Source organism: Nerophis ophidion, linkage group LG07, assembly GCF_033978795.1.
Source record: "Nerophis ophidion isolate RoL-2023_Sa linkage group LG07, RoL_Noph_v1.0, whole genome shotgun sequence".
Taxonomy (NCBI): domain Eukaryota; kingdom Metazoa; phylum Chordata; class Actinopteri; order Syngnathiformes; family Syngnathidae; genus Nerophis; species Nerophis ophidion.
The window spans coordinates 32,479,871-32,493,849 of NC_084617.1; the positions used below are offsets into that span (position 1 = coordinate 32,479,871).

The window sequence follows — 13,979 nt, forward strand, 5'->3', positions numbered from 1 at the left end:
AGTTTTAATATTGTTTTATGTCATGTTGTTATTACAAACCCAGTTTCCATATGAGTTGGGAAATTGTGTTAGATAAATATAAACGGATACAATGATTTATAAATCCTTTTCAACCTATATTCAATTGAATGCACTACAAAGACAAGATATTTGATGTTCAAACTCATTAAGTTTTTTGGGAAAGGGCATGTTCACCACTGTGTTACATCCCCTTTTCTTTTAACAACACTCAATAAACGTTTGGGAACTGAGGAAACTAATTGTTGAAGCTTTGAAAGTGGAATTCTTTACCATTCTTGTTTTATGTACAGCTTAAGTTGTTCAACAGTCTCTGTTGTGGTATTTAAGGCTTCATAATGCGCCACACATTTTCGATGGGAGACATGTTTGGACTGCAGGCAGGCCAGGAAAGTACCCGCACTCTTTTACTACAAAGCCACGCTGTTGTAACATGTGGCTTGTCATTGTTTTGCTGAAATAAGCAGGGGCGTCCATGATAACGTTGCTTGGATGACAATATATTGCTCCAAAACCTGTATGGACCATTTAGCATTAATGGTGCCTTCACAGATGTGTAAGTTACCCATGCCTTGAGCACTAATACAACCCCATACCATCACAGATGCTGGCTTTTAAACTTTGCGCCTATAACAATCCGAATGGTTATTTTCCTCTTTGTTCCGGAGGACACCACGTGCACAGTTTCCAAATATATTTTGAAATGTGGACTCTGCAGACCACAGAACACTTTTCCACTTTGCATCAATCCATCTTAGATGTGCTCCGGCCCAGCGAAGCCGGCAGCGTTCCTGGGCGCTGTTGATAATGGCTTTCGCTTTGCATAGTAAAGTTTTAACTTGCACTTACAGATTTAGCGACCAACTGTAGTTACTGACAGTGGTTTTATGAAGTGTTACTGAGCCGATGTGGTGATATCCTTTACACAACGATGTCGGTTTTTGATGCAGTACCGCCTGAGGAATTAAAGGTCCGTGATATCATCGCTTACGTGCAGTGATTTCTCCAGATTCTCTGAACCTTTTGATGATTTTACGGACCGTAGATGGTAAAATCTCAAAAATTCCTTGCAATAGCTCGTTGAGAAATGTTGTTCTAAAACTGTTCGACAATTTGCTTACATATTGGTGACCCTCGCCCCATCCTTGTTTGTGAATTACTTAGCATTTCATGGAAGCTGCTTTTATACCCAATCATGGCACCCACCTGTTCCCAATTAGCCTGCACACCTGTGGGATGTTCCAAATAAGTGTTTGATGAGCATTCCTCAACTTTATCAGTATTTATTGCCACCTTTCCCAACTTCTTTGTCACGTGTTGCTGGCATCAAATTCTAAAGTTAATGATTATTTGCAAAAAAAAAATGTTTATCAGTTTTAACATCAAATATGTTGTCTTTGTAGCATATTCAACTGAATATGGGTTGAAAATGATTTGCAAATCATTGTATTCCGTTTATATTCACATCTAACACAATTTCCCAACTCATATGGAAACGGGGTTTGTATTATCAACACTCATTCACCATCTGTACAGTTTTATTACTGTTTTAATGTTATGTTATCATTATTATCTACATTCATTCACCACCTGTGCAGTTTTAAATACTGTCTTAATATCATGTTGTCATTATTATCTACACTCATTCACCCCCTGTACAGTTTTAATACTGTTTTAATGTCATGTTGTCAATATTATCTACACTCATTCACCACCTGTACAGTTTTCATCTCATTATTAGCTACACTCATTCACACCTGTACAGTTTTAATATTGTTTTATGTCATGTTGTCATTATTATCGACACTCATTCACCACCTGTACAGTTTTAATAGTTTTATGTCATGTTGTCATTGTTACCGACACTCATTCACCACCTGTACGGTTTTAATACTGTTTTAATGTCATGTTGTCATTATTATCTACACTCATTCACCACCAGTACAGTTTTAATCTCATTATCAGTTACACTCATTCACCACCTGTACAGTTTTAATCTCATTATCTACACTTATTCACCACCTGTACAGTTTTAATAGTTTTATGTCATGTTGTCATTATTACCGACACTCATTCACCACCTGTACAGTTTTAATACTGTTTTAATGTCATGTTGTCATTATTATCTACACTCATTCACTATCTGTACAGTTTTCATCTCATTATTATCTACACTCATTCACCACCTGTACAGTTTTAATTGTTTTATGTCATGTTGTCATTATTACCGACACTCATTCACCACCTGTACAGTTTTAATACTGTTTAATGTAATCTTGTCATAATTATCTACACTCATTCACCACCTGTACAGTTTTCATCTCGTTATTATCTACACTCATTCATCACCTGTACAGTTTTAATAGTTTTATGTCATGTTGTCATTATTATCTACACTCATTCACCACCTGTATAGTTTAAATAATTTTATGTCATGTTGTCATTATTACCGACACTCATTCCCCACCTGTACAGTTTTAATACTGTTTTAATGTCATGTTGTCATTATTATCTACACTCATTCCCCACCTGTACAGTTTTAATACTGTTTTAATGTCATGTTGTCATTATTACTGGCACTCATTCACCACCTGTACAGTTTTAATACTGTTTTAATGTCATGTTGTCATTATTATCTACACTCATTCACCACCTGTACAGTTTTAATCTCATTAGCTACACTCATTCACCACCTGTACAATTTTAATCTCGTTATTATCTACACTCATTTACCACCTGTACAGTTTTCATCACATTATCTACACTAATTCACCACCTGTACAGTTTTAATAGTTTTATGTCATGTTGTCATTATTACCGACACTCATTCACCACCTGTACAATTTTAATACTGTTTTAATGTCATTATTATCTACACTCATTTACCACCTGTAGAGTTTTAATCTCATTATTATCTACACTCATTCACCACCTGTACAGTTTTAATCTCATTATTATCTACATTCATTCACCACCTGTACGGTTTTAATAGTTTTATGTCATGTTGTCATTATTACCGACACTCATTCACCACCTGTACAATTTTAATACTGTTTTAATGTCATTATTATCTACACTCATTTACCACCTGTAGAGTTTTAATCTCATTATTATCTACACTCATTCACCACCTGTACAGTTTTAATCTCATTATTTTCTACATTCATTCACCAACTGTACGGTTTTAATATTGTTTTAATGTCATGTTGTCATTATTATCTACACTCATTCACCACCTGTACAGGTGTACAGGAGGATCACTTTGTACAGGTGCATGTTTTAATGAAGTACATGTACATGATCAATGTTCAGCTCAGGTAGAACTCACCTGGAGTGCTGCAAGGCCCCAAAGTTTTCTGATCTTCACACAGGACAAGGAGGAGCGAGACACAAACACGCCCACCTGGTACAAAGTCTGGTACCTGAACACAAATAGTACAACTACACAAACAATACATATGTGTACACAATATAACACATTACAGATGAAGTACTGATACACAGTCTGGTACCTCAACACAAACATTGAAATATTAGATATACAAAGTACAAAAGCAGTAAAGTTGTCACGTTGTGTAAATGGTAAATAAAAAGAGAATACAATGGTTTGCAAATCCTTTTCAACTTATATTCACTTGATTAGACTGCAAAGACAAGATATTTCATGTTCACACTGAGAAATTTAATTTTTTTGCAAATATTAACTCATTTGGAATTTGATGCCTGCAACATGTTTCAAAAAAGCTGCCACAAGTGGCAAAAAAAAAGTGAGAAAGTTGAAGAATGCCCATCAAAGACTTATTTGGAACATCTCACAGGTTAGCGTTCACAGCCGTGAACATCGACGAGAGTGGTGGCGAAACGAGGAAGGAACGAGAGGGAGAGACGAGAGAACAAACAACAGCGCATGCAACATGGGGGAGAGAGGTGTAGAGACTGGAAGGAGCCAACGTGAAGCGAATGGCCCCCCGAAGGTGATGAGGATGACGACAAAGAGGGGAACAAAGATGTAAATGAAGAAGAAGAAGAAGAAGAAAAAGTTGAAGAGGAAGAAGGTGAAGAAATTGAATTCAAGAAAATGATAAAGAAGAAGTACAAAAAGATAGAGAAGACAAAGAAAAAGATACAGAAGAAGAATAACACAAAGACAAAGAAAAGAAGGAAGAAAGGACGAAGAAAAAGACAAAAGATGAAGAAAATGACAAAGAAGACAAAGAAGGAAAAGACAAAGAAGACAAAGACAAACACAAAGAAAACAACGAAGGAAAAGACAAAGAAGACAAAGAAAAGGAGGAAGAAAAGAAGGAAGGAAGGGATGAAGAAAAAGACAAAGAAGATGAAGAAAATGACAAAGAAGACAAAGGAAAAAACAAGGACAAAGGAAAACACCAAGAAGACAAAGACTAACACAAAGAAGACAACGAAGGAAAAGACAAAGAAGACAAGGACAAAGGAAAAGCAAAGAGAGCAAAGGAAAAGACAAAGAAAAAGACAAAGAAGACAAAGAAAAAGACAAGAAAGACAAAAAAAAGACGATGAAGAGGAAGAAATAGAACAGGCGACAAAGGAAAAGACTGGGGGCACAGGTGGTCGTGGCCGTCTTCACTTTTCGCTCCCGAAAGAAAAGGAGGGGGGAGTAGGCTTGCGTCTGGCGATGAAGGACTGTGGAGAGGCGGAGCCGACGGTCCAACAAAAGGCAGGGCACGCTAAAGCCCGGCCCAAGATGGCGACGAGGAGACGGGGATGGCGAGCGAGTGGCGAGGCGGGGCGTGCCGGGAGCGACGCCACAAACGAGATCAGGTGCGTGGATCGCGCACCTGGATACAATTAATGAATCCTCTTGCATTGTTAAAAAGGGCGGCAGCTGTGAACGTCGAGGAGAGTGGTGGAGAAACGAGGAAGGAATGAGAGGGAGAGACGAGAGAACAAACAACAGCGCATGCAACGAGGAAGAGAGCGAGAGCAAGAGGCAGACAGAAGCGACGTGGACGGCTGAAAAGCTACACGGAGGAGCGAGCAATGAGAGCGCGGACGGCTGAAAAGCAACCCGCAAAAGACTTGTCTTTTTTGCATAAATAAAGAACTCTACACCTGCGAGAAAATGTCTGTGCTTGGAGGTCCAAGGAACCCGCAAGACAGCACGAGTCTGTCAACACCATTAATGCTAAAAGGTACATACAGCTTTTGGAGCAACATATGTTGCCATCCAAGCAACGTTATCATGGACGCCCAAGCTTATTCCAGCAAGACAATGCCAAGCCACGTGTTACAACAGCGTGGCTTCATAGTAAAAGAGTGCGGGTACTAGACTGGCCTGCCTCTAGTCCAGACCTGTCTCCCATTGAAAATATATGAAGTTTAAAATATCAGAAGGGAGACTGTTGAACAATTTAAGCTGTACATCAAGCAGGAATGGGAAATAATTCCACTTCCAAAATGTGTTTCCTCAGTTCCCAAACCTTTACTGAGTGTTGTTAAAAGGAAAGGCCATGTAACACAGTGGTAAAAATGCCTTTTTTGACATGTGTTGCTCCCATTAAATTCTAAGTTCATGATTATTTGCAAAAAAAAACAAAGTTTCTTAGTGTGAACATGAAATATCTTGTCTTTGCAGTCTATTCATTTGAATATAAGTTTAAAAGGATTTGCAAATAATTGTATTCAATTTTATTTAGCATTTACAAAATGGTAAACAGTAAATAGTCCACAAACAATACATATTAGTACACAACACAGATGAAGTACTGAAACAAAGTCAGGTACCTCAACACAAATATTACAACCACACAAACAATGACATTGTAGACATGATTCTAAATATTCAAGTAAATAGTTGTTGAGTACACAAGTAACACAAAGTAAAATTTGATCAAAAAGTACTAACCAGCGATACTGCTCCGCATGTGACAGGAAAAACCTTGGGAAATACAGGAGCTCCATCTGGGAAAGTCCCATTGTACACAGTTACTTCCAAATAGTACACAGTTGTACACAGTTACTTCCAAATAGTTCATCGTAGCACACAGTTACTTCCAAATAGTACACAGTTACTTCTAAATAGTACACTGTTACTTCCAAATAGTACACAGTTACTTCTAAATAGTACACAGTTACTTCCAAATAGTACAGTTACTTCCAAATAGCACTCAGTAATACATAGTTACTTCCAAATAGTACATAGTTACTTCCAAATAGTACATAGTTACTTCCAAATAGTACACATTAGTACACAGTTACTTCCAAATAGCAGAGAGATACTTCCAAATAGTACACAGTTACTTCCAAATAGTACATACATAGTTACTTCCAAATAGTACACAGTTACTTCCAAATAGGACACAGTAGTACACAGATGAGCAATTGTTCATCATTCCTTACTGATGTTGGGAGCCCCGACACCACTACTTGGCTTAGTAAATATTTATTAGGCCAACCATTAAACATTTACTAGGGCAACTAGTAAACATTTACTTAACCAACTAGCGGTGTGGAGGCAGTCAACCCACCAAAACATATGTTTTTACCTGCTGGCATTAGCTTAGAGTTAGCGTTAGCTTAGAGCTAGCATTAGCATATAGCTCTAGATGGAGATAAGTTAGTTTTTCCAAGCATGCTAGTAATAGTGAAGTGGATCTTCATGGAATTGAAGAAAGAAATGATAAGAAGATGACTGAAAGGAGGTTGGTCAGGACTAAAGTCTGTTAGGTAGCTTGGTCAGGACTAAAGTCTTTTAGGTAGCTTACTCAGGACTAAAATCCATTAGGTAGCTTGGTCAGGACTAAAGTCTGTTTGGTAGCTTAGTCAGGACTGAAGTCTGTTAGGTAGCTTGGTCAGGACTAAAGTCTGTTAGGTAGCTTGGTCAGGACTTAAGTCTTTTCGGTAGCTTGGTCAGGACTAAAGTCTGTTAGGTAGCTTGGTCAGGACTAAAGTCTGTTCGGTAGCTTGGTCAGGACTAAAGTCTGTTAGGTAGCTTGGTCAGGGCTAAAGTCTGTTAGGTAGCCTGGTCAGGACTCAAGTCTGTTCGGTAGCTTGGTCAGGACTAAAGTCTGTTAGGTAGCTTGTTAAGGAATAAAATTTGTTAAGTAGTTTAGTCAGGACTAAAGTCTGTTAGGTAGCTTAGTGTGATGCACACAACACTTACCAAGCCCTGGTTGATGAAGTACTCAGCATAGTAGACCAGGACCAAAGGACAGATAAATGGCATCAAGTCCTGCAGAGGAGTTAGATAAACAATGTAACCTTAACAACTGCTGTGTATATATATATACAGTATATATATATATATATATATATATATATATATATATATATATATATATGTATATATGTGTGTGTGTGTGTGTGTATGTGTGGGAAAAATCACTAGACTACTTCATCTCTACAGAACTGTTTCATGAGGGGTTCCCTCAATCGTCAGGAAATAAAAAAAAAAAATTTAAAAAAATCTCCTGACGATTGAGGGAACCCTCATGAAACAGTTCTGTAGAGATGAAGTAGTCTTGTGATTTTTCCCACACATACACACATACACACACACACACACACACACACACACACATATATATATATATATATATATATATATATATATATATATATATATATATATATATATATGGCCCTGCGATGAGGTGGCGACTTGTCCAGGGTGTACCCCGCCTTCCACCCGATTGTAGCTGAGATAGGCGCCAGCGCCCCCCGCGACCCCGAAAGGGAATAAGCGGTAGAAAATGGATGGATGGATGGAGATATATATATATATATATATATATATATATATATATATATATATATATATATATGTATATATATATATATATATATATATATATATATATATATATGTATATATATATATATATATATATATATATATATGTATATATATATATATATATATATATGTATATATATATATATGTATATATATATATATATGTATATATATATACATATATATATATATATATATATATATATATATATATATATATGTATATATATATATATATATATATATATATATATATATATATATATATATATATATATATATATATATATATGTGTGTGTGTGTGTGTATGTGTGGGAAAAATCACTAGACTACTTCATCTCTACAGAACTGTTTCATGAGGGGTTCCCTCAATCGTCAGGAAATAAAAAAAATAAAAAAATAAAAATCTCCTGACGATTGAGGAACCCCTCATGAAACAGTTCTGTAGAGATGAAGTAGTCTTGTGATTTTTCCCACACATACATATATTGCGTTCTACCACGGTATCGAGCACTATTCTCTGGATAATCGAATTAAGACATATATATATATATATATATATATATATATATATATATATATATATATATATATATATATATATATATATATATATATATATATATATATATATATGTATACACATACAGTTGTGATCAAAATTATTCAACCCCCACACAATTTTGGTGTTTTAACAAGTTGGACATTTATTCCGTATTTTGTTTATAGTCATATCAAATAAAGATGTGTCAAATAGACAAATGCAACTTAAATTGTAACACTGTATTTTACAAAATACCAAAAAAGGAAATGTTTTTTAGTATCTCATTGACAAAATTATTCAACCCCCTAGTTACATGCATCTTTAGTACTTAGTAGAACACCCTTTGGCAGTAATTACATCCTTCAAACGTGATACATAACCGGACACAAGCTTCTTGCAACGATCTACAGGTATTTTAGCCCATTCCTCTTGGGCAAAGGCCTCCAGTTCATTCATAGTCTTGGGCTTGCGTGCTGCAACTGCCTTCTTCAAGTCCCACCACAGGTTTTCTAAAGGATTTAGGTCTGGCGACTGTGAAGGCCGCTCCAGAGTCTTCCAGCCTTTCTTCTGCAACCACTCTGATGTTGATTTGGAGGTATGCTTGGGATCGTTGTCCTGTTGGAAGTACCAATGTCTCCCAAGCCTCAGCTTCGTCACTGACTTCATGACATTTGCACCTAATATATCCTTGTAGGAAATAGAATTCATAATGCCTTGAACGGCAAGGTGTTCTTCTCTTTGTAAGCGTCATTTTTTTGTCCTCCAGTCATAACGTTGATTCATAGGCCCAAAGAGTTCCACTTTTGTCTCATCACTCTATAGAACAGTTTCCCAAAACCTTTGGGGTTTGTCCATATGGTTTTTGGCATACTGGAGTCTATTTTTTTGTGCCTGGTAGTCAGAAGTGGGGTGCGCCTGGGAGATCTGGCATGGAGGCCTTCATCTCGTAGTGCGCGCCTTATTGTCTGGGACGAAACCTGCGTTCCCCCCTCTGCAATGTCCTGTTGTAGTTCCTCAGCTGTTACCCGGGGGTTTTTCACCACCGTACGCTTCAAATACCGGACAGCAGTTGCACACAGCATCCTCTTTCTACCACGCCCAGGTAGTGTTTCCACTGTGCCTTTAGCTTTAAACTTGGGAATTATGCTCCCAACTGTGTCTCTTGGAATGTGTAATATGTTTGCTATTTTCTTATATCCATATCCTTTCTTATGAAGAGAAATTACCTCCTCTCTTGACTTCTTTGACCACTCCCTGGACTTCACCATGTTGCAAATACACCATTGACCATATGCAAGAAACTGAGCGTCACAGTCTTTTTCAATCAGTTTAATTGTTGCTCTTTATGGTACTAATCACACCTACATGTGTTTTGAACACCTGATTGAAAATACCTTATTCAAATTTTGTTCTTAAGAGTTATGATCTTTAAGGGGTTGAATAATTTTGTCAATGAGATATTAAGAGAAATGACACTGTTTGGTATGTTACAAAATATAATGTTGTAATTCAAGTTGCATTTGTCTATTTAATGCATCTTTATTTGATATGACTATAAACAAAGTACTTAATAAATGTCCAACTTGCTAAAACACCAAAATTGTGTGGGGGTTGAATATATATATATATATGTGCGGTATATATATATATATGCGGTATATATATATATGTATATATATATATATATATATATATATATATATATATATATATATATATATATATATACTTTTCCACCATTCTTCCAAAAGCGCATTGGTGGTCACACACTGATGTTGGTGGAGAGGGCCTGGCTCTCAGTTGCCGTTCTAATTCATCCCAAAGATGTTCTATTGGGTTCAGGTTAGGACTCAGTTCAGGCCAGTTAAGTTAATCCACACTAGACTCTGTCACTCATGTCTTTATGGACCTTGCTTTGTGCACTGGTGCACAGTCATGTTGGAAGAGGAAGGGGCCCGCTCCAAACTGTTCCCACAAGGTTGGGAGCATGGAATTGTCCAAAATGTTTTGGTATCCTGAAGCATTCAAAGTTCCTTTCACTGGAACTAAGAAGCCAAGCCCAACTCCTGAAAAACAACCCCACACCATAATTCCTCCTTCTCCAAATTTCACACCAAAATATAGCGTTCTCCTGGCAACCTTCAAAACCAGACTGGTCAATCAGATTGCCAGATGGAAAAACTTGATCATCACTCCAGAGAAGGCATCTCCACTGCTGTAGAGTCCAGTGGCCGAGTGCTTTACACCTCTGCATCCCACGCTTTGCATTGGACGCTTTGTATGGTTTAGATGCAGCTGCTCGGCCATGAAGCTCTCTGCGTACTGTACGTGGGCTAACTCGAAGGTCACATGAAGTTTGGAGCTCTGTAGCAAGTGACTGTGCAGAAAGTCTTTGCACTATGCTGACCTCTCTGTCAGTTTACGTGGCCTACCACTTGGTGGCTGACTTGCTATTGTTCCCAAACTCTTCACTTTTCTTAAAGGCCTACTGAAACCCACTACTACCCACCACACATTCTTATAGTTTATATATCAATGATGAAATATTAACATTGCAACACATGCCAGTACGGCCGGTTTAGTTTACTAAATTACAATTTTAAATTTCCCGCGGAGTTTCCTGTTGAAAATGTTGCGGAATAATGACACGATGATGACGCGTGTTTGTGAAGTTATTGGTTGGAGGACACATATTAGCGCAGCACCACTTAGGGCTAAAAGTCGTCTCTTTTCATCGCGCAATTACACAGTATTTTGGACATCTGTGTTGCTGAATCTTTTGCAATTTGTTAAATTAATAATGGAGAAGTCAAAGTAGAAAGATGGAGGTGGGACGCTTTTAGCCTTTAGGTGTAACTTTACTATGGATCAGAGCGGTCAAGCGAACACGGTTCCCAACTACATGTCAACCAGCAGTTTTCGGTGAGAAAATTGTGGAAATAAGTTGCCTCTTACCGGAGATCAGCAGAGCCAACATCCTCCTGCAGCTGCCCTTACTTCTCTCAGAGACTCTGGCGTCAAAACACCCGTGGCCACACCCCTCCGACTATAAGGTACTATTTAACTCAATAAAACACTAGCAACACAATAGGCAGATAAGGAATTTCCCAGAATTATCCTAGTAAATATGTCTAAAAACATCTGAATCGCTCTCACTTGCCCTCGCCTTTTTTTTTTTTTAACTTTTTTTTTCCCTCTTTTTTTCTAGGCCTTCACTCTAAATTTCCCCATCCACAAATCTTTCATCCTCGCCCAAATTAATGGGGAAATTGTCGCTTTCTCCGTCCTGAATAGCTCCAGCTGCTGCTGGCTATGATTATAAACAATGTGAGGATGTGAGGAGCACTACAACCAGTGACGTCATGCGCCCATCGTCTGCTACTTACGGTAAAGGCAAGGCTTTTTTATTAGCGACCTAAAGTTGCGAACTTTATCGTCGATGTTCTTTACTAAATCCTTTCAGCAAAAATATGGCATTATCGCGAAATGATCAAGTCTGACACATAGAATGAACCTGCTATCCCTGTTTAAATAAGAAAATCTAATTTCAGTAGGCCTTTAAATCCCACAGTTGCCTTTGGAGTAGTTAGGAGCGTGGAAATTTCACGACTGGATTTGTTGTACAGGTGGCATCCTATGACAGTTGCACGCTGAAAATCACTGAGAGCGGCCCATTCTTTCACAAATGTTTATAGAAACAGTCTCCATGCCTAAGTGCTTGATTTGATACACCGGTGATTAGTGATTAGGACACCTATTCTCATAATTTGGATGGCTGGACACATACTTTTGGCAATATAGTTTGTAAGTATGTTAGACTTAGGCAAACTTTATTGATCCACTAGGGCAGTGGTTCTCAACCTTTTTTCAGTTATGTACCCCCTGTGAAAATGTTTTTAATTCAATTACCCCCGAATCAGAGCAAAGCAGTTTATGGTTGAAAAAAAGAGATAAAGAAATAAAATACAGCACTATGTCATCAGTTTCTGATTCATTAAAATATATACAGTGCAAAATATTGCTTATTTGTAGTGGTCTTTCTTGAACTATTTGGAATAAAAGATATAAAAATAACTAAAAACTTGTTGAAAAATCAAAAAGTGATTCAATCATACAAACCCCGTTTCCATATGAGTTGGGAAATTGTGTTAGATGTAAATACTAACAGAATACAATGATTTGCAAATCATTTTCAACCCACATTCAGTTGAATATGCTACAAAGACAAAATATTTGATGTTCAAACTGATAAACATTTTTTTTTGCAAATAATCATTAACTTTAGATTTTGATGCCAGCAACACGTGATAAAGAAGTTGGGAAAGGTGGCAATAAATACTGATAAAGTTGAGGAATGCTCATCAAACACTTATATGGAGCATCCCACGGTTGTGCAGGCTAATTGGGAACAGTTGGGTGCCATGGTTGTGTATAAAAGCAACTTCCATGAAATGTTAAGTAATTCACAAACCAGGATGGGGTGAGGGTCACCACTTTGTAATTGTTGAACAGTTTTAGAACAACATTTCTCAACGAGGTATTGCAAGGAATTTAGGGATTTTACTATCTACGGTCCATAAAATCATCAAAAAGTTCAGAGAATCTGGAAAATTACTGCACGTAAGCGATGATATTACAGACTTTTGATACCTCAGGCGGTACAGCATCAAAAACCGACATCAGTGTGTAAAGGATATCACCACAACGGGCTCAGGAACTCTTCATAAAACCACTGTCAGTAACTACAGTTGGTCTCTACATCTGTAAGTGCAAGTTAAAACTCTACTAGGCAAAGCCAAACCCATTTATCAACAATATCCTGAAACGCCGCCGGCTTGGCTGGGCCGGAGCTCACCTAAGATGGACAGATGCAAAGTGGAAAGGTGTTCTGTGGTCTGACGAGTCCACATTTCAAATTATATTTGGAAACAGAGGACTCGGTGTCCTCCAGAACCAAGAGGAAAATAACCATTCGGATTGTTATAGGCGCAAAGTGCAAAAGACAGCATCTGTGATGGTATGGGGGTGTATTAGTGCCCAAGGCATGGGTAACTTACACATCTGTGAAGGCACCATTAATGCTGAAAGGTCCATACCGGTTTTGGAGCAACATATGTTGTCATCCAAACAACATTATCATGGATGCCCCTGCTTATGTCAGCAAGACCAGTGTTACAACAGCGTGGCTTCGTAAAAAAAGAGTGGGGGTACCTTCCTGGCCCGCCTGCAGTCCAGACCTGTCTCCCATCAAAAATGTGTGGCGCATTATGAAGCGTAAAATACGACAGCGGAAACCCTGGACTGTTGAACGACTGAAGCTCTAAATAAAACAAGAATGGAAAAGAATTCCACTTTCGAAGCTTCAACAATTAGTTTCCTCAGTTCCCAAACGTTTATTGAGTGTTGTTAAAAGAAAAGGTGATGTAACACAGTGGTGAACATGCCCTTTCCCAAATACTTTGGCACGTGTTGCAGCCATGAAATTCCAAGTTAATTATTATTTGCAAAATAAAATAAAGTTTATGAGTTTGAACATAAAATATCTTGTCTTTGTAGTGCATTCTATTGAATATGGGTTGAAAAGGATTTGCAAATCATTGTATTCCGTTTATATATACATCTAATACAATTTCCCAACTAAT

General features: G+C 37.6%; 1 protein-coding gene across 2 annotated transcripts in view; it reads right to left on the reverse strand.

The window, feature by feature from the left end:
• cln3 (CLN3 lysosomal/endosomal transmembrane protein, battenin) overlaps nucleotides 1–13,979 on the reverse strand; it is a 55,385-nt gene that overhangs the window by 12,392 nt on the left and 29,014 nt on the right. For both annotated transcript variants that reach the window (XM_061905993.1, XM_061905992.1), the window contains exons 11-13: nucleotides 7,160–7,228; nucleotides 5,903–5,958; nucleotides 3,347–3,440 (exon numbers count right to left, since the gene is read on the reverse strand). In XM_061905993.1, the coding sequence (XP_061761977.1) occupies nucleotides 3,347–3,440; nucleotides 5,903–5,958; nucleotides 7,160–7,228 (219 nt within the window). The remainder of the gene's footprint in view (nucleotides 1–3,346; nucleotides 3,441–5,902; nucleotides 5,959–7,159; nucleotides 7,229–13,979) is intronic.